The sequence below is a fragment of the Salmo salar genome, chromosome ssa09 (assembly GCF_905237065.1).
Source record: "Salmo salar chromosome ssa09, Ssal_v3.1, whole genome shotgun sequence".
Taxonomy (NCBI): Eukaryota; Metazoa; Chordata; class Actinopteri; order Salmoniformes; family Salmonidae; genus Salmo; species Salmo salar.
In genome coordinates, this window is record NC_059450.1 from 65,521,777 (window position 1) to 65,543,236 (window position 21,460).

General features: G+C 42.6%; 1 protein-coding gene across 1 annotated transcript in view; it reads left to right on the forward strand.

The window, feature by feature from the left end:
* The window catches only part of LOC106611628 (protocadherin Fat 4), a 100,970-nt gene that overhangs the window by 57,728 nt on the left and 21,782 nt on the right, over positions 1–21,460 (forward strand). The window contains exons 3-6 of the mRNA XM_014212033.2: positions 3,651–3,912; positions 4,249–4,599; positions 8,660–9,582; positions 10,351–10,525. Coding sequence (XP_014067508.2) covers positions 3,651–3,912; positions 4,249–4,599; positions 8,660–9,582; positions 10,351–10,525 — 1,711 coding nt within the window. The remainder of the gene's footprint in view (positions 1–3,650; positions 3,913–4,248; positions 4,600–8,659; positions 9,583–10,350; positions 10,526–21,460) is intronic.

A 21,460-nucleotide genomic window follows, 5' to 3' on the forward strand; every position in this document is an offset into this window, starting at 1 on the left:
GCATGGGTGGCGTACTTACATGTACAGCGCCCAACCTCCTAAATACATTCCAGTGCTCTTATCTGCGTGTATTGACCTCAAATCTGGAAATGAGCTGATGTGATCCTCTGTTAGGGGATTTTCAAAGAGACAAAAGAAAGTGGCTGCAGGAAGAATTAATTTTTTTCTTCTGATACCCGTCATTATTTTTCTGTCCAAGTCATGCGCTCTGCATTTCTCCTACCAAGTATTTGACCACAGCTTGAAGTTCTCTTGAAGCAGTCTGAGAACTTTTGCTTTCTCTCTCTCTCTCTCTCTCTCACACACACACACACACACACACACACACGGTCCCCAGTGATCGTGAGTTTTGACGTTACCTAAGAGGGGCCACGAGTGTCACAAAGCCCTGAGGAGAACGGCTAAAGATTGTCTCCTCACACCGGGCAGATTGTCCCTCCGCGGCCTCTGTAGTTCACATTACATCATTGGCTTCGCCCTCGATTAGAAAAAGGCTCCATCTTTCACAGCTTAGGCAGGATGTGGACATAAAATCCAGCTCTGAGCGAAAATCAGGCCCTCCCAGCATCTCCAAGGCCTGCGGTTACTCAGCCCTGCCAATGAGACAAGGGAACTGAATGGAAAGAACTGGGGCCATTGTGAGGAGGGATTAGTGTGTGAGAGAATATGGACTCATACTTAACGTTAACTTATGAGGCCACACGTTTTTATTGCACAGCTGTTACCTCACCAACCTTGCCAGTTAGAATGTGAGACAAATCATGCACAATCCATTTCTGGAATGGTCATTGTAATTCAGAATATAGCATTGACTGTAAATCCTAGATTTAGGTCAATATTTTGACTAATAGAGCATTTTAAGGGCATCATTTGAGTACATTGTTTTGGACTCAAGTGAACTTGACCTCAGAGCTCTAATCTTGAAGGATGTGATATATGGTATCGACTTGGACGGACGGTTGAGTGAGTTTCTTTCTCACTTTTTCCTCATAGTCAAAATCAAAGGGGAAGAAGGACTTGAGCTGTGTTTCAGAAGTATCGAATAGCTTCCTTCCCTTGCTTCCTCTCCTCTCGACCACTGATCCAAAAGTATCTTCAGGGAAAAGCCATATGATGAAACCTATCCGGTGCTTTTACCTATTATGGGTCATGCAGACAATTATAGAATGGAAAAGTTTAGAGTATTGGGACGCAGCCTCAGACGAAGTAGTTGTACTCAGCTATGATCATTAAACGAACTTCGATACAATATGGAATTACTATGGCGAAAGAGATGTTTATCCAGAACTTAAAGACAGAAATGAATAGGTCACTAAATAGTAGGAACATAACATTTCGGTTCCAGCTATTTCGGTCCAGATAGGGCCGGCCAATTTCTGCCCACATCCTAACGCAGGAAACTTAAGTTGCCCTGACACTAAGCGTACGGAACGCATTCGGGCCCGATTCAGAAAGCCACATGTGTGATCCACGGAGGCGTAGCCAAGCGCAGCAAGCTGTTGGCCAGCTGACTGGCTGATTTCAGACATCATAATGATCCCATCCAATTTAACAGTGCTACATGTGGGATTCATGTGTGAGCGTATTAAAATGCTGTTTCTACGCATCCGTTTTTTGCTACACCCATTTCCACCCTGGGTTGCATTCAGTTTGGGAAAAAAAATATGAGAGCTTTGCTCGCTCCCATAGTGGAGGCCTCTCTAGGAGAAGAAAAGAGAAAAAAAATGCACTTTTTGTCTTTTTGGAGAGAACATTCTCGTTTTATTAGCATTCTGACATAGTGGAAAAATATGCAGGTACCAGGAGCGAGCTTAACTAAGAAAAGTATCTAGAACAATGGGTGCTAAAGAAGCAAAACAACAACGGAACAGCCAAAAAGACTGCTGAAAATACAAACGAGTGTGACTGAAGTGGGTTGCTACGAGACACAGTTACTGTGGCCTTGTATGATGCACCCCAAATTTAAATACGAAGACTCATTTTCTAAAACAACAGTTTCAGAGTACATCGTTATGCTATATGTACATCATTAGATTGATGCCTTGTAAATAGGGGCATTAGTACACATCACCTCTCAACACGTTACTGTGAGTCAGACTTTTAACACCTGTGTTGTGGCTGGCTCAAACGGCCTAGTCGTGTTTCAGGAAGCTCAGTCTCCCGACAGCTCTATGAGCCTCTCACCTCCCCCTGAGCTGCTGCTGCTGAAACGTATCTGCTAAATGAGTTTCCTTGTGCCCAAGTCTGGCCCGGAACTCTGCTCTTTAATTGGTTGGTCCCCCCCCCCCACCCTTTCGTCCCACTGTGCCTTGTAAACTAGTCAAAGTGTTTACTAGGGAAGGTCAGGGGAACGGTCAGTGTCAGGGGGAGACGATGAACTCTCTACTCCTTTCCCTCTCCTCCTCTTTTCCCCTGTCCTCCTCTCTCTCCTTTTTAATCCTATCGGATAATTAATTGGCAGACAAAGGGTGTCGGGTTCCGTTTTGCAGCCCAGGTGGCTGATGGGAATCCCAGATCCAGCGTTCTGATTGAAAGGCCTGTTTAGATAAAAAAATATAAAAAAATAAACACACTCTCTGGGTCTGAGGATGGGCTCTCTGGAAATGAATCTAACTCACAATTATGGGGGTTTTGTCCTTGGTAAACTAGTAATTAACTATAACTACTTACTAAATGGGAGATATGAGAAGTGGTGGAACTTCTTTTTATTGTATATTGGCAAGATCAAAAGTACACATGAAATTAAAAATGCTTTTAGCTTTTGACCAGTCGAAACTAAAGACCTCTGTTGAAAAGCAGTAGCTTTTGAAGTGGACCTTTCCCCCCCCCTCACTTAGCATCAGACATCAGGAGATAGTTGTCCGCTCTGGTATTGTCCTCAGCACAAACCTAAATGTCAAGATCTGTCACCGCTGTTATTGAGTTTTCATATCGCGTTCGGTCCTCTACTCCAATTGCAAAGGACCGCTATGGCTTTCACATGTGTACTGGGTTGTACTTGTCTAAAGTATCAAGGGATCTATTAGTTGCATTTATAGAAGAACTCTATAGCCCCAGAGTTCAAAGAGTAAGGCCCCAAGAGAATACTGCCATTCAGCTCCTGTGAGTTTTCACCAGTATGACCATTGTATTCTGAGGGGAGCTTGCTAAGTGGAAGCATTTGCGTAAACTACAATGTTATAGTGTTTATATATACATCATTGAGATGTATAGTATTATAATGTCTACTCTGCATTTATCCTTAGAATAAAGTATTTGATTCAAGTGTGAAAGCAAGTAGTGGGTGGTTGTGAACATGAATTTCACTCTCACTAAGAGTAGTAGTATGATGTCCCTCTCCCTTTGGGGTTGAACGACTAACCCTATGTTAATCATGTCTCACGTTAAAACCTCATAATATGGGGCCGGCAGGTAGCCTAGTGGTTAGAGTGTTGGACTAGTAACCGATATCATAAGGTGAATGCACCAATTTGTAAGTCGCTATGGATGAGAGCGTCTGCTAAATGACGTAAATGTAAATGTAAATGTTGCAAGATTGAATCCCCGAGCTGACAAGGTAAAAATCTGTTGCTCTTCCCCTGAACAAGGCAGTTAACCCACTGTTCCTAGGCCATCATAGGAAATAATAATTCACGTTTGTATTTCTTCAGGGTCCTAATGCGCTGGTGACCTACACCATTATCAGCGGTGCTGATGACAGTTTCCGGATCGACCCGGAATCGGGAGACCTGATTGCCACCAAGAGGCTGGACCGGGAACGTCGCTCCAAGTATTCCCTGCTGGTTCGAGCTGACGATGGGAAGCAATCCTCGGATATGAAGCTGAACATCACCATCAGTGACGTCAACGATCACACGCCGAAATTCTCCCGTGGAACTTACTCTTTCGACATTCCCGAGGATATGGCGCCAGGTAAAAGGCTTACTGTCACATGGCGTTGCTTGTAACTACCAGGTTATTTCATGCTTACTCAAATTGTGAAAGGTCCCAAATGAATTTCTGCAAAATGTTATGCCATTCCTCTTGAATGCGGTGTATCTGTTTCTAAAAGGCTTTTAATGCAGGGCATTTTCTAGTTAGCTAGGTCAACAGGGAATCAAAATGTGGCACTTTGAAGTATGAAATATGTATTTTTTTCAATATGGCAGTTGAAAGGGTTGGTTGGCAAACGTGAGGGAATCCCAATCCAGCAATTCAAAAAGCCTCTCAAATCCTCACTGTCTGACTGACTGCGTATTGACTTGTCAGGCTCCATCGTGGCGGCGATCCTGGCCAGTGACTTGGACTCGGGGGTGAACGGTGAGATCACGTACTCCCTGGAGGACGACGATGGGTACAAGACCTTCCTGCTCAACCCCGTCACGGGGGTCTTCAACGTCACGAGGCCCCTGGACTACGAATCCCAGCAGTACTACATCCTGACCGTGAGGGCCCAGGATGGCGGTGGTCAGGCCAGCACGGTTAGGGTCTACTTCAACGTCCTGGACGTCAATGACAACCCGCCCGTCTTCAACACCACCGCTTACAGTACCTCGGTCACCGAGAGCCTCCCCCCTGGCTCCAGTATCATCACTGTAGGGGCCAGTGATGAAGATGATGGTATGTTTGTACTTTGTGTCAGTTGCTAATGTCCACAAGTGGGTAATTTGTCACAGCAATGACGTAAATGGATGGTTCACTGAAAACACTATAAAAGCCTGGCCTTGAGGAACCCGCATTCGAGACAATCATGCCTCTTTTGGAAGTCAACATTCTAACAGGCATATATGCTATCAGAAAAATTATCCTTTGGTGGTGTTTATGAAGGTCTTAGGTAACATTGGACTACGAAAATACAATTACTTCAAAGAACATAACAGTATTTTCAATAGATACTGTAGGTTATATGGAAAACTAAAAACACCACAATTCAAAAGTTGAATCCATCACAAAGAAAACATTAGCATTTCATTTTGGCAGGTCTTAAAGGGGCAGTGCAGTCAAAAACGTGATTCCCCCCTTTTTTAGGATGATATTTCCTCTCTATGAGGTTGAAATAACACTCTGAAATTGTGAAAATTATGATAATGCCCTTTTAGTGTAAGAGCTTTTTGGAGAAAAAATGCCTTGGAATTTCATCCTGTTCAGGTGGAATGGAGTTTTTGTCCCACAGCAAAAAACACAATCTGATCTGATTATTCTGCATAGAGGTCCTATAAAATGACTGATTATTATCATTCCTACTTCTATGTTTTTCTTACCATTGACCAGTCATCTTTTATTTTCATGTGTTTCTTGCTTTGAAGGGGTAAGGGGGATATGCTCTAGAGTCTAGACAATTCTATCTGGGCTGTATATGTAAATATATTTACAATTGTATCAACACGCCCACACGATCAAACTGAGTATTTCAATGGCTAAGGAAGCTTGGGGAAATAAATGATAAAAAATATATTTGTTATTTTCATGAACAGTTATGATTTAAACATACAAAGACTGCATGGGGGCTTTGAGAACCATGGAAATAAGACATTTCAAAAGAACAGAATAGCATATTTTAAAGTGGCATTCAGCAGTTAAAACAATAATAAAGCATTCTAGCAAAAAAAACAGGGGGATGGGGCTGGAGAAATGTAAACACTCTCAAATTCAAAGACTGTGGATGCAAGGTCTGACCATCCATGATATCAAAATTATGTTGTTAGGCTATACAGTGTTTGTTTACATTAACTTTTTTATTTTTTTACGAACATTGGAGTAAAACAAGCTTATATTTTGTGTTCTGATGGGGTACGACAGTTGATATCAGCTCATGAGGCATTTATATGTTATAGTCTTCAAGAATCAATGGGCACAAAAACTAATTTATAAGTCCAAAAATAGATGTAGCAACTGCTGACTGCCCCTTTAAGTTGTATTATATTACTAGTATTTTCTGACGCATGCTCATGTGTGGAGCGCATGGAACAGCGGTAATTCTTGGAGGTGATATTCTGAAATAGAGCTCACCTCTTGAATTTTGACAGTTGACAAAGGTAAGTGGTTTAGGAATTGCAGAATCTGCTCTTATACTATACACGATTTGACTCTGTAGGAGGATTTGAAAAAGTATATTTGTGGTGCTCTGTTTTCTGCCACTGTGTCAATTCCAAGCAGTGCCCATCTCTTCATATACAATTTGACAATTGATAATATCATTTTATTTATTTATTTCACTTTGTTTATTCAGGGCGGCCCAATTGAGACCAGGGTCTCTTTGTCAATAGTGTCCTGAGAACAAACAATTGACAAATTGTCACCCATCAGACTATTGTCAATGTATTATTGGGCTCTATTCCAGCCACATCGCGGATGTTCAGTGTTACAGCGTGATGATTGAAATTTAAAGGCAATGTTTCTGCTTTAGCGGAGAATGCATTCACGATAAACACTGCATGTGGGCTGCAGGTAGCCTAGTGGTTAGAGCGTTGGACTAGTAACCGAAAGGTTGCAAGATCAAATCCCCAAGCTGACAAGGTAAAAATATGTCGTTCTGCCCTAGAACAAGGCAGTTAACCCACTGTTTCTAGGCCCTAGGCCCTGTTCTTAACTGACTTGCCTAGTTATATAAAGGTAAAAAATTCAAATATGTCAACTCAATCTGAAATTCCCTTAAAATTTCAATCGAGGAATCTATAACTCTTTGGCTATACAGATTGAATAGAGCCTCTGTTCTTTGTGCTTACTATTATTATATATGTGAAATAGGTGTCGATATAGTTTAGGTTTAGTTTTGATGGGCCATCAGCTGTGCAGGCGTACTGCCGTTGAATGACTGGTGTTGAATGAGGGGCAGAAAAAAATGACATGTCCTCTAAAAACGGCATGATATTAAGATTCTAACAATGACAGTGTGTTATATAGACTTATTTATGAAAAGTCAACGACGGAGGGGAGCATGACTTTAAAAATGGCAGAGTAATTCAAAATGTAAATTAGTTTTGTGTCCACAACCGATGGCCTCGGCTTTTGTAATGTTCACATGGTTCTCCAGCATGTTGGTCATTGTAGCTGTGTTACGATTGCTGATGCAATTTCATCCACTCTAGGGGGAAATATATAAACCACAATTGCATATACTATGTAAGGCCCGTAACTCTTTTTGTGTGACATCAACACCTGTAATGATAATGCTGTAATGATAAGGCAGTTCACTAAACAAAATATTAGCCATACATTTATTTAACATTTTTTATTTCCTGTCACATTAGAATCACATTGTGAAATATGTTTCAGTAGGCCTATAATCAAGTGGCTTGAGGTATTCGTCCATTTCAGGTGGTTACGGTTAGGCTGCTTCATGCTATTATAACAGCCCTACCGTCCCTCTCCGACTGCAATTACCGCTCCAACCAGACCAGGCCTAATGTGGTTACTGTAACCCACATTCCTGAGGCAGAAGTCTGTCTTGTTTCTCCCAAAGTCAGGCTTCCTCTATTCCACTGTCCACTCGCTCTCATTGACCCTCACTTTTGATAGTCAGTGTTTTCTCAATGTTCTCTCTGTGTTATCAGCACCACTAAATGTCATTGTTAGCACTTCCTGAAGTTCCTCAATCCTTGACCCCTGTAGACGTGGTTGTAAACTGGGGATGGAAGTAGACTTGGCCTTTTGATAAGGGATTGCTTGTGTACAGTAAACTCAGCTGGAGTGTGGGAAGGTGCCAGGTCGCTCTCCACATGAATACCCCAATGACTTGAATTACAGCCGCTCAATTTAAGTTCAGTTTTCCCGGCTCCAGGGGAGGACTGAGGATTAGACTAGATTTCAAGGTCTGATAGTTTGCATTTGTGCAGTTACTGTAGTTAATGATGTAATTGAAATGAATGTTTCGATTGTGAGGAAAATCCGAAATTATAGAATGCGGCCTTTCAGTAAAGGAGATGATTTTAAGTTGCTGTGCTGTGTCTCATGCTGCATAAAAAAAAGCATTGTCTGTTTGGAGGAAGAAAGTGCAAGGCTGCTGAGCTGCAGTTGTTTGTGTGAAGACAATTTGTGGAAATGCATGTCGATAGCAATTATAAACTGGGTGGTTCGAGCCCTGAGTGCTGGTTGGCAGACAGCCGTGGTAGATCAGGCCTCATAGCATGGGTATGCCAAAATATTTTTACTGCTCAAATTACGTTGGTTACCAGTTTATAATAGCAATAAGGCACCTCGGGGGTTTGTGATATATGGCCAATATACCACGGCTAAGGGCTGTATGCAGGCACTCCATGTTGCGTCGTGCTTAAGAACAGTCCCTTAGCCGTGGTATATTGGCCATATACCACACCTCCTCATGCATTATTGCTTAAATATACAATTCTAATTAAGACACAGAGTATGTAACAGTCATATCTAAGCAACCCAATATCAGTAGATGCCATTCAAAATGATCTACAATCGATTTGTTCTAGGAACAGCGCAGTATATCACGTGACATGTTCTTGGGGCTATTTTAAAATAATCTAGTCCTACCTTTTCCAGATGAATACTTTATCTTGAAACATAAGGGTCCATTATACTGTAACGACCCCCCTTCTATCAAAATCAAACTGAAGCAAGCACACAAAGCTTCTTCAGAACTTCACATTTTCTAGTACAAGGAACTACCTCAAGATCACTGACTCAAAATCGATTGCTGTTGCTTGTCTTCCAGGTCCAAATGCCCAGCTGCTCTACACCATTGCATCAGGAGATCCTCAGGGCCAGTTTGATGTCACCAAAGCGGGGGTACTCCAGACCAGAAAGGCCTTGGACCGGGAGGTCCAGTCCTTCTACAACCTGGTGGTTACTGTCCACGACCTGGCCCCTGCCCCCATGACCCGCTACACCAGCACGGCCCAGGTGTCCATCATCCTGCTTGACGTCAACGACTGCCCGCCAACCTTCACCTCCCAGAAGAGGACCTATATCCAGGAGAATACTCCGGTCGACACGGTGGTCTTCACAGCCCACGCCATTGATGCAGACAGCGGGCCCAACAGCTACGTGGAGTACTCCCTGAAAGGCCCCTTTGGGAATACGTTCAGCGTAGGAACTATCGATGGAGACGTGAGGCTGGTGGGCGAACTGGACCGGGAAGAGATGTCGAATTATACGCTGACGGTGGTGGCCACGGATAAAGGCGAGCCGCCGCTGTCTTCAGCCATGGATGTGACAATGCTGGTGCTGGACGTTAACGATAATACGCCCAGTTTCTCGCAGAACATCTACGACATCGAGATCGAGGAGAACATGCTGACGGGCACCGACGTCATCCAGGTGTTTGCCAGCGACGCTGATGATGGAACCAACGGGCAGATCCGCTTCTCCATTGCTGGGGGCAACACGAACTCAGATTTCCGGATTGATTCTGTCACCGGGGTGATCTCAGTGGCCAAGCAGCTGGACCGCGAGACCCAGTCGTCTTATTCGTTGGTGGTCCAGGCGGCCGACCGCGGAAGCAGCCCAAGGGTGGACCGCTCCACGGTCAACATCGTGCTGTTGGATATGAACGACTGCCCGCCGGTGTTCGAGCTCTCTCCTTACTCTGTGAGCGTTCAGGAGAACGTGGGGACTCTCCCCAGGAACATACTACAGGTCAGTGTGGTCTTTCACTTTCAGTCAACCATTCTAAACGGTTATGGTCAAACATTATTAACATTTCTGGACTGGACTTTTGAGCCGTAAACAAAGCACTAATTGATATGCCAGGCCTAAGACCTTAAGCCATTAGCTCGTTTAACTACATTTGTAGGAATATTAACTCAATAACTATGTGTATGGTATCCATTTACAAAAACATCAAGCATGGTGGTCCTGTTTTTGGGAATTAAATAAATGATATATGATACCAATCAGTTTTCTTGTTTCACTCTTTTTAGATAAAAAAATAATTGCTTAAGAAAATATCATTGGTATATGAAATTGTACAGAATTAACCTGTTGGACCCATTACGATCTAAAAACCAAATTGAACTAAATGAGTTCTCGAAACAACCTGTCTCCACTTCAGTGAGCAGCCACAAAAATGAAGTGTAGTTTGCCTGTATTCTGTACAGTACCTACGAGGAAATGAGACTGCAGCTATGTGGGAACAGCTCCAGCGGGGAGGGTCGCCACCCAAGAACACATCCCTGTGCCAACCTGGCTGTGGCCCTCTATCTGTGCCCCGGCAGGCAGCGCCCATACTGCGCTGGCACTCACTAATGAGTCCTTTCAGTCTCAAGATTTATACCTAACCTCGCAGCAATAGGAGAGGGGGTTGTGAAAGACCAATATCAGATTTGAATGGTACCATTTTTCAGGCAATATTAGGTATTGTCATATTTTTTTGAATCTCTGAAATAGTTTCTATTTTTACTCTAGGTTATGGCGAGGGATGATGACCTGGGTTCCAATGGCCAGCTGAATTACATGCTGAGCGGTGGGAACGAGGAAGGAGCCTTTAGTCTGTCGTCCAATGGTCAGATGATCCTCACCCACACCCTGGACCGCGAGGCGCAGGGAAAATACACCCTCGTCATCACGGCAACCGACTCAGGTAAGAACACAGCAGAGAAACCTGTGAGGGGCGGTCAAAGTAAAATCATTGTGAAATGTTTCTAGTAACAAGACAACATGAAGATGGATAGCGACTGCAATGTTTTATTACGTCTCATTGGTGTTCTCCTGTGCAAATGCATACCATATTCAACATGTTAGTGTCTATCATCTCCTTGAAAAGGGAGCATATATCTGGCGAAGGAAGAGCGCTACTCTTTAGGATGCGTCTGTGTTGCATCACATGGTCATAGAGCAAAATATCCTGACATAGAACACCTATCTGAACAGACTGGATTTCACACTCGAAGCTACGCATCGTTTATTTTTGAGTAAATTCATCTAAACATGCATTCTTTCAGGCTTTTTATGACGCCGAGTGAACAAAACATTAGGAACGCCTACTCTTTCCATGACATAAACTGACCAGGAGAATCCAGGTGAAAGTTATGACCCCTTATTGATGACGCTTGTTTAATTGACTTCAATCGGTGTAGATGGAGGTGACAGGTCAAAGAAGGATTTTTAAGCCTTGAGACAATTGTATATGTGCCAATCAGAGGGTGAATGGGCAAGACAAAAGATTTAAGTGCCTTTGAACGGGGTATGGTAGTAGGTGCCAGGTGCACCGGTTTGTGTCAAGAACTGCAACGCTGCTGGGTTTTTCACATTTGACAGTTTCCTGTGTGTATCAAGAAATGGTCCACCACCCAAAGGACATCCAGCCAACTTGACACAACTGTGGGAAGCATTGGAGTCAACATGGGCCAGCATCCCTGTGGAATGCTTTCGACACCTTGTAGAGTCCATGCGCCGGCGAAATGAGTCTGTTCTGAGGGCAAAAGGACAGGGGTATGATCCTAATGTTTGGTATACTCAGTGTATATCCTGCATTTGATAGAATAGGGCCCTTCTCTGTTTGTTGATGGAGCTTGTTTTATCCAGATAAGTCAGGTTGTCATTCCATAGAGGTCAGTAAATGTGCAGTTAAGTGGGTACATGCGTATCCTTGTTGGAGCCAAATCACATGGTATGGTTAGTTAAGCATATGTTTCTTTGGGCTACTCTGGGATGGTCGTCATGGTCAGAGGGTGGTTCTGTTTCATTCCTGGACTGACCATGTGACCAGCAGTAATGCTGGGTATTTTTTGACTTGGTGTAGACTTTGGTGAGAAATTAATGTTGAGGTTCACTCTCTGTACTCCGTGATAATGTGTGTGTATTGGGATATTGGATTATAATCGGGGCTTTCCTGATTGCAAGGTCTCAAATATATATGGTGTCAGACCTGGGTGTCATCTTGCCCTCGTGGTTGTTTTGGAAGTGCAAAGGGCTTAAAAGCACAATCTGTACCTTTCATCTCCAGTCAAAATGGTCAAAGTCACGAAATGTAACACAACCTTGCTGATTTTGTTTGATTTGTGACTTACTCTCAAATTCAGAGACATTGAATACTATGATTCCATTATAGACAATTCTAAACGAATTATGACAATTATTGTGGTCCTTTTTGAATGCTCCACAAGATTCCATTACTCAACAAATCCAAAATATTTGATAGAACACTTTGGAAGTTTCCCCATGAAGAAAAAATTATGCATGAAGAGAGATTTGAGTAGAATATCAAAATATCGAAAAACCCATAATCATAGTGCAGTCTAAATTACCCTCACATTTTTGAGGCTGAGACAGGGAGGGAAATTGTTATCTCATTTACTATCTGGCAGGACATCTTTAAGTTACAGTAGATGTTGAAGACTTTATCCCATGTTATCACTGTCAAGTACAGCTCATTTTAACACTTGCATTTGAACTCTTTGTTTACTGCAAGAAAAAAAAAAGAAGAAAAAAAAGACAGTAGTTTTTTAACGTTTTTTTTTTATTGCACATTTCAGAGCTAGCTGTCTTGTCAAATCAATGATGTCTTTGGGTGACATACAGTAGGCCTAATAATTGTTGTGTAGTTGAAATATGGTTGATGTGGATCATGGAATGAATTCCACTTATTTGGAAGGGCTTGTGTTGCTGCTCTATCCTGTGGCTGCCACTGTTCCAGGGCCTGTCTGAGGGTTTCGACGAAGGTAAACTCGTTAACCAGTGGCTGAGTGGAGTTTCAGGCCTGACTCTGTTGAGTGAAATCTGTCATGAAATGGATGGAAACAAAAGAGCTCTCTGGTCCTGGTTCTCATAACGGTTCCTGGCTGGGGGAGCAGGGAGTTTGGCACGCTCCTGTCATTATTTGGAAATCTGCACTCCGGCCTGAAATGTGGCACAAATACAAGCTGCATAAAGGTGTTTTACAAGGAGGCTTGTTGAAGGGAAACTTGAAGATCAGATCCGCTTGCAGTGGAAAGTTGTTGGCATAATTTCTGAGGGAAAAGTGTGACCAAAAAAAGAGAGATAATAGAACTGTTGAGTCTCAGGCAACTGTAATAGCTATATGGGGCAAACATCTGGGATCAACTGAAGGAAAATCCGATTTGTAACCCACTGCCTACCAACATACCTGTACAAGTAATTCCCCCACATAGAAGACTGTCGGACAATAGAAAATCGTAAAAAGGAGGTACACACGTGACACGTGTACACACTACACAAAAAAAATGCACATTTTATGTATGACATGTTGGCCTTGTGTATGCATCGTGAACTGTCATAGCATTGCTTCTCACCCGCCAAAATATATTTTAGAAGGCCATATGTTTACAGTGCAGTACGTATATTAACTCTGCAGATGTTAAACATCTCCTAAAGTAATTTACATCAAACTATAGCCGTGCCGTCTGCAGGGTTTGATGCTAGCAGTTTCTAACCATTGATTCAACCTGAATGCATTATTCAGTGTTTTCAGAAAGTATTCACACCCCTTGACTTTTTCCACATTTTGTTGTTGCAAAGTGGGATTCAATGGATTTAATTGTCACTTTTTGTCAACGCTCTACACAAAATACTCTGTAATGTGAACGTGGAAGAAAAATTTGAACATTTGTAAAAAATGGATGAAAAAAAGAATGTTGGAGTCACCTCTGGCAGTGATTACAGCTGTGAGTCTTTCTGGGTAAGTCTCTAAGAGCTTTCCACACCTGGATTGTGCAACATTTGCCCAATTATTCTTTTCAAAATTCTTCAAGCTCAGTGAAATTGGTTGTTGATCATTGCCAGACAACCATTTTCAGGTCTTGCCACAGATTTAAGTCGAAACTGTAACTCGGCCACTCTGGAACATTCAGTGTCTTCTTGATAAGGAAATCCAGTGTAGATTTGGCCTTGTGTTTTAGGTTATTGTCCTTTCTGAAAGGTGAATTCATCTCCCAGTGTCTGGTGGAAAGCAGATTGAACCAGGGTTTTCTCTAGGATTTTGCCTGTGCTCAGCTCCATTCTGTTTCTTTTTATCCTGTAAAACTTCCCAGTCCTTAACAATTACAACCATACCCATAACATGATGCAGTCACCACTATGCAATGGAGAGTGGTACTCAGTAATGTGTTGAAATAGGGTTTTCCCCAAACATAACACTTTATATTCAGGACAAAAAGTTAATTGCTTTGCCACATGTTTTGAAGTATTAATGAAGTGCCTTGTTGCAGACAGGATCCATGCTTTGGAATATTTGTATTCTGTACAGGCTTCCTTTTTTTCAGTCTGTCAATTGTATTGTGGTGTAACTACAATGTTGTATTGCTACACCATCCAAAGTATAATTAATAACTTCACCATGCTCAAAGGGAAATTCAGTGTCTGTTTATTTCTTTTATTTTTTTACCGATCTACCAATAGGTGCCCTTCTTTGCAAGGCATTAGCAAACCTCCCTGGTCTTTGTGATTGAATCTGTGTTTGAAATTCACTGCTCGACTGAGGGATCTTGAAAATAATTGTATGTGAGGTATAGGTGATGATGTACCCATTCTAAAATAATGTGAATCACTATTATTGCACAGAGTCAATGCAACTTATTATGTGACTTGTTAAGCACATTTTTACTTAGTCTTGCCCATTTGTACTTAGTCTTGTCATAACAAAGGAGTTGAATACTTGTTGACTGATTCTGAATTCATTTGTAAAAATGTCCAAAAACATAATTCCACTTTGACATTATGTGGTATTGTGTTTTGTCACTGGCCTATACATCTCAATTGAATACATTTTACATTCAGGCTGTAACACAAGAAAATTTCGAAAAAGTCAAGTGGTGTGAATACTTTCTGAAGGCACTGTACATGCATTAATTTAGGCTGTCCGTCGAGCCGTGCTCCGTTATGAATGCTTAAAGCAATAATTATAATGCCCATTAGACTACTCCCTAGTTAGCTAGTTGTGCTCACCCTCATACTCAAGAATATCTCCATTGCCTTGAGGATCAAGCTGTCAGTGGGGGCAACAGTGCTGGGAGTTGGACTAGTCTAGTGCATGTGCGTGTGGTAAAACGTCCCCGGAGGAACATTGGCATGCACAACGTTTGGTCCCGTTTATTAAAGAGGCACAGTAAATCCCCCGGCCCATGCCTATGGTGGCAATTACCGTCGCATAGAGATCCCCTCTTTCACATCTCGCCATAGGGCCAAAATGTTTGTACTTTCTCCTTTTCAGGGCTAAATCACGCCTTAGTAGATAAAGGATTGTAATGACCATCCCATTTGAAGACAGGATCTTTTATGTTGTTCAATGGCTTCTCGTGAATCTCGTCTGTACATTTTCTTAGGTGTCTTAACTATGTCCAGCATAGGATTCATCCATTAGGAATGAGCGGTCTGGTCGTCTTAAAAATTATCTCCATCTTGGATTTATTTCTAGTTCTTTTTTTAAAAACGTTTTCTATTTTTTGTTGAGAAATATCTCTCACCTTTGTCCTTACCTTGCTTGACCGCATTAGTGTTTAGCTCCTTAGACTGATTTCAACAGAAAGTGAAGCTGACAAAGTCTTTAGAATGACTGATAAGTAATAGGTGTTGTAAAAGCTTAGCAGGGACCTTGCCAAATCACTGTCCAAATCTTGCCACAATAAATCTTTAATGGGACCATTTCTGAAGTCCTCAGCCATGCAGACTAGTGGCAACACAAGACGAGGCCAAATAAAACATCAGGCCCCCCCAAATGAACTTTAACAGACCTGTAACATTCTATATCAACTCTTAAAAACCAGCGCAGTAACAATGTGGAGGAGCTTTTTCCCTATGCCTCTTTTTCCAATCATGGTTTATGGTCCGCTTAACAATTTCTGGAACTTAATGTTTGTGTAAATAGCTTTCGTGTCTGATAAGAGTTTTATAGAGGTGGTGTGGGTTAAATAATTAGCGCTCCGAGGCAGCCAGGAGATCCATGTTTTAAAAACTCTGGCTCTCTGTGACCCTGAGCAGGTCTTTTCAACCGTGATCACAGTTTGTGTTACGTGGTCTAAGAAAATATCCCAATGCCCCAGGGCAGTGATTGGGAACATTGCCCTGTGTAGAGTGCCGTCATTCGGATGGGACGTTAAACGGTTGTCCTGACACTCTGTGGTCCATGGTACTTGTCGTAAGATTCTAGTGTCCTGGCTAAATTCCCAATCTGGCCCTCATACCATCATGGCCACCTAATCATCCCCAGCTTCCAATTGGCTCATTCACCCCCCCCCCCCCTCTCCCCTGTAACTATTCCCCAGGTCGTTGCTGTAAATGAGAATGTGTTCTCAGTCAACTTACTGGTAAAATAAGGGTAAAATAAATAAACAGTTAATCTCAAATGAGCAATTAGCTGCCAAAATAATGCATTGGCATACAATTTATGCCAATAGGAATTAGAAATTAGTGGCATAGACAGATCTTTTTCAGTTGTTGTCACTCTTTCTTTTTTACTTTTGAAAACAACAGTCATTGTCATTTGCACTAAGATGTATTGGTATGGTTGTGTTACAGTAGAATGGGGGGAACCTCTGTACGGGCCTACTGGTCGACAGCAATGTCAAAACCATTGAACAGTTCAGCAAAAACTAAACATGCTATGGTCATAACAGCACAAAAGGAAAATCCTTTCATAAACTCTTAGTATGTGTCCTGCAGAAGTAGAAAATGGCAGTTTGTCTGTGAATGGACGTTTCCTGTCTGTCTGTCTGTCTGCAAAACGCCAACCCCTATGCTTAACATATGGGGGAAATTATGTCAAACCGTTCAGACACGGCACTCCATAAATAATTGGAAAGTTCTATAACATTTTAGGTATAATTTGATGAATACTTCTGAGATTGAAATTGGGTTTTTGAAACAGGGAGTGGCATGTTCTGTTGTTTTATAGCTGGGAATAGCCTTTTATATTCTCTCGCTCATTAGCTGTGAGAAAAATCCCTGTTTACTTTGTTACGTCTGGCAAACGCAGCAGTGGGATAGCTCGCAACCTACACACACAGCCTCACCATCCCCATTCAGGCGTGTTGGAGCGGGCGCATTAAAAGGAGCTTTGTCGCAAAGCAACAGGTTCTCAGAAGGAGAAAAATGTCAATTTCGGGCGAGATGGCGGCCAATTCACTGTGAGTAATGATGTGTTTTATTTACGCTGTCCCAAAAGAACACAATCTAGCTGCAGTCCATAAAGCGTAATTAACCGTTTAGCCTTAAGCTCCCAGCTACAGATGGCTGTCTCATAAATTTACACATTCATCCATCTTCCTAAGCCAACCTGTCCGGGAACTTCCAACTTTAATGAACCCAAGAGTTTGGACAACGATGCTATTGTTCTGATGAAGTGTTCAACAATAGATCACTGGATGATATTGAAGGAAGAGATTAATCCACAGTGCCAGTAAGACACCCAAACCTATCTCTTACCACAGCTCAGACTGGCCAATCCCTGGAGGTTACAACACTTCTCAGCGTGATGCAGCCATTTCCTCCAAGTCAACCCCCTGCACAGATCTCCATGTGTGGCATATGCTCGCCCACCATCTTCAGATAGTTTAATTGTAATTACATATGTCTTTTGTACCCCCTCCAGCTCCGAAAGTATGGCCCATGCCACCTTTTCCAGGGCTAATGTGATTTGTCCAGTGGTAATGTACACTAATAAGGTGCTTATACTCAGCCATATGTTTATGCGAGACATTGCTTACAGGGGAGGACTTATGGCCGGCTTACAAGGAAAACTGTCTGTGTGTGTTTAAGACCGAGCAGGCTGAGCAGATGGAACACAGCACTTCCAGTGAGTCTTCAGAGCTTGTTATTTTGGACGCTGACACTTAGGGTTATTTAGGGTTCTCCCATTCGCTCATTTGACCCCACCAATAACAAACCTTTAAGGAGCCCAGGCTCAAATGGAATAATTGCATATTAAGGAGGAACTGAACATTGTTCTTCTCATGACCACTAGGTATAATTTAGAAATATCAGATAGACAGTTATGTTTTGGTCTCAGCTGCCCACATTTTGTCATTGAACAAGCCTAGGGGAGTATGCGTTACGCTAAATGGTATTGCTTTTTTTGATTGAATTAAAGGGGTGAGGAATCCTCATACTGCGTTAGTGCTTAAGGTATTTAGCTGAGGTGTTTTGTTTCTGAGTGTGAAATGGGCCGTAATGACACAATGTCTCTATCTTTTGTTTTTTTTCTCCCGTACTGTAATGGCATCTACAAGGTTATCTGAATATCATCAGTCTGAATTCTTCCGTTGGAAAATAAAAAGTTAACTGTGGAGACGGGTCTCTCGTCAGGACTTAGCTTGGGTTCATCGTGTCTCAACACTATTGCAGAGCTTGCTAACTCCACTACGAGTCTCAGGGGGCAATCTTTGTCTTGGAAACACGGTACCACGAGATGAAATATTTTCTTTACTGATTGAAAGAGCACATTTCTTGGGTCCAAACACCATTTCCTCATGTTGTAATCTTCAAGACATATTTTGATTAAATATATACACTTTGAGCCAGTCAGCGCTTGCTGGCAAAACATTTTGTAATCACAGCAAAGTCCCCCATGTAACATATACAATGTATCGCTGTGTTGTTGATATGTCCCAGTGTGAGGTAAATACTGATGTATACAAGCGTAATCATCAGGACAGTGGCACATCGGGTCAGAGGAGTTTGTTTTCCTACACAACCTAAGATTAACCCCTATAGAAGATTATGCTAACGAGTCAAACTCGATTCAAATAGAGCAGAAGTGGTGTCAGATGGCTCTATCTGGTACCTTATCAGGCACCTTTCCAGCTGCTCAAGTGTACCCATGGTTCCTGAAGCTCCATTTCAGCCGTGTTTTAATTTCTTTTACATTTTTTTAGTAAAGACATTTTTTGGGATCATGTCTACCGAAACAGTGTGTTCCTCTAAATATGCACCATGTGATAGATTTTCAAGCCTTTTTTCCAGTGGATGTAATGAAGTTAGGGCCTGCCCTGGGGTATCACCGGAGATGGCAGGAAAAAACATGTTGCGGTTTCATACTAACTCGTAAATAGTGTCAAATACACAGAACTGCTGGTGCAGCAGGAAGAAAGAGCTTTCTGGGAACACGTTTTGCCTATGGAAACAATACTTTTTAACCACAATGCATGGCAGCACAACCGGTTCTGCAGACGTCCCAGTGATACTTTCCACCAGCTTTCTTTCCATGGAACAATGATTGCATTTGTCATATATCGGTGGGCGAGACAAGGTTTGCTTGCAGCCAAACCTACTGTATGTCTAGCTCTGCCATGTCTCCCCTGCCTCCAGCCATACAAGTGGTCACAAGTGGTGGTAACGTTCGCCATACAAGTCAGCTACAAAAGAAATCATTGACCTTTACACGCTAATGGAGGGAGATTGCCAGATTCCAGTGCAGGCTGTTTGGATGAGATGCTGATATTTTCAACTACAAAAATGTTGGGGTGAAAGAGCTTTCCTTTAAAACTGCATTACCTTCTCGTTGTTTTATTCGGCAGTCACAGTCAAACTAATGGAGTCCAATTATTAACTTGTCTTGTTACCAAATATGGGTGAGAATTAGGAACTTAAAGTATGGGTGTGGTTGATATCTATGGTCTCTTCTGTCACATAAGCATTCATGGAACGTTTCCTCCTAACCAAAACTATGCATAATCACCATTATTTGCGTACATGTGCATACCGGCTAAGATATTGTATTCCGTGATGACTGAATCTGTGAGCCCACAGAATGTAACAAGAGAGATTTAGAACTATGTACACATTTTGACAGCAGATCCGAGAAACAGCTGCTCTTGTTATGTGATCGCGATGATCCCCGGGAGGTTAAGAAGCAGACTCTGGAGAGAGTAGGATGGTGTGAGACTGATCCACACAGAAAGATGTGGAAAATGCCTTGTTTGAACCCTGGCTGTCAACAAGGGTGAGTTCAGTGCAGTGTCAGGGTCAGAGAGAGGAGTGTTTCATGGGGTTTAAGGCTGGGGGGTGGGCTTCCTTCAGGCTTACCCACAGATTAGCTGGGGTAACAGAGTCTGTCCCTAGCGCCCAGCCCCTGATGAGCTGGGCGCTTGGAATGGGGTCAAGGGTCACACAAGTGCAACGGCTGCTTCGGTTCTCCGGTGGCGGGGCGGCAGGCCGAGTCTTTCTTCTCTCCTGAGCGAGTAAACAAGTTGTGACTTCACATCCTACCAAAAAAGTGAAACGTTTGGACGGAGGCCAAAAGTATCCCACCTAAAAACAAAAACACGCTGCTCCAACCCCATTGGCTTCCGTTTTTTCCAAAAGGGGAACAATGCGATTGCACTGCAGTGGCTACACTCTGACCATCAGGGGCCAATTCTATGTGCTGAGAAAACATGCACCCACCTTGGCTTCGGAGAACACTGTGTATTTCAACTTAACATGTCTGCATTGAACTTCTTCTCGATAAGTTAAACAGATATCCATGCTTCACTGTGTTAATGACTCGGAGACAAAGCCAATTGGCTTTCGGTCGAGGAGCTGCAGACCAGAACATCCTTAGCCGGCAACATTGCAGGGCCCTCGCAAGTTGTCTGTCAGAGCTTTCCTGATAACAGTGGCTCAGCGTTCGCTACCTTAAACTGATACAGATACTATCTGACATGGAATGCTGCTTAATAACCTCCTTGATTAAGAGGATCAGTTATAGAGTGGCGGCCATTTAATCTGCTTCAATCAATCAGTCAATCAAATTGTATTTGTCACATGCTATGTAAACAACAGGTGTTGACTAACAGTGAAATGCTTACTTATGGGTCTTTTTCCAACAATTGGAGTTGGAAATAAAGATGAAAAAAATACCAAATACAAATTTAAATAGTGACACGAGGAATAAATACACAGTGATTTAATGAATAACAATAACGAGTAAAACTAATATGGTTATATACAGGGAGTACCAGTACCGAGTTGATGTGCAGGAGATCAAGGTAATTGAGGCAACTATGTACATATAGGTAGGGGTAAAGTGACTAGGCCACAGGATAGATAATAGACTGAGCTGTAGCAGCAACGTGTGTGTGTGTGTGTGTGTGTGTGTGTGTGTGTGTGTGTGTGTGTGTGTGTGTGTGTGTGTGTGTGTGTGTGTAGCGTCAGTGTGCATGCATGCACATGTTATCTGTGTGGGCTTATGTAGTGTATTTTGAGGTGTCAGTGTATGTGTGGGTGGAGTCCAATGTATGAGAGTTAGTTCAAAAAAGGGTCAATGCAGGTAGTCCGGTTAGCCATTTGATTAGCTATTTAGCAGCCTTGTTTAGCAGTCTTAAGGCTTGGCGTTGGAAGCTGTTCAGGGTCATGATGGTTCAGGGCCTGGTGCGTTGGTACCACTTGCCGTGCGGTAGCAGAGAGAACAGTCTATGGCTTGGGTGGCTGGAGTCTTTGAAAACAATTTTGGGCCTGGTATAGAGGTCCTGAATGGCAGGGAGCTCGGCCCCAGTGATTTACCGGGCCGTACTCACCACCCTCTGCTTCCATAACAACCCGCGAAAATGAAATGATGACTCATTCCTGTTAATCTCATCACGTT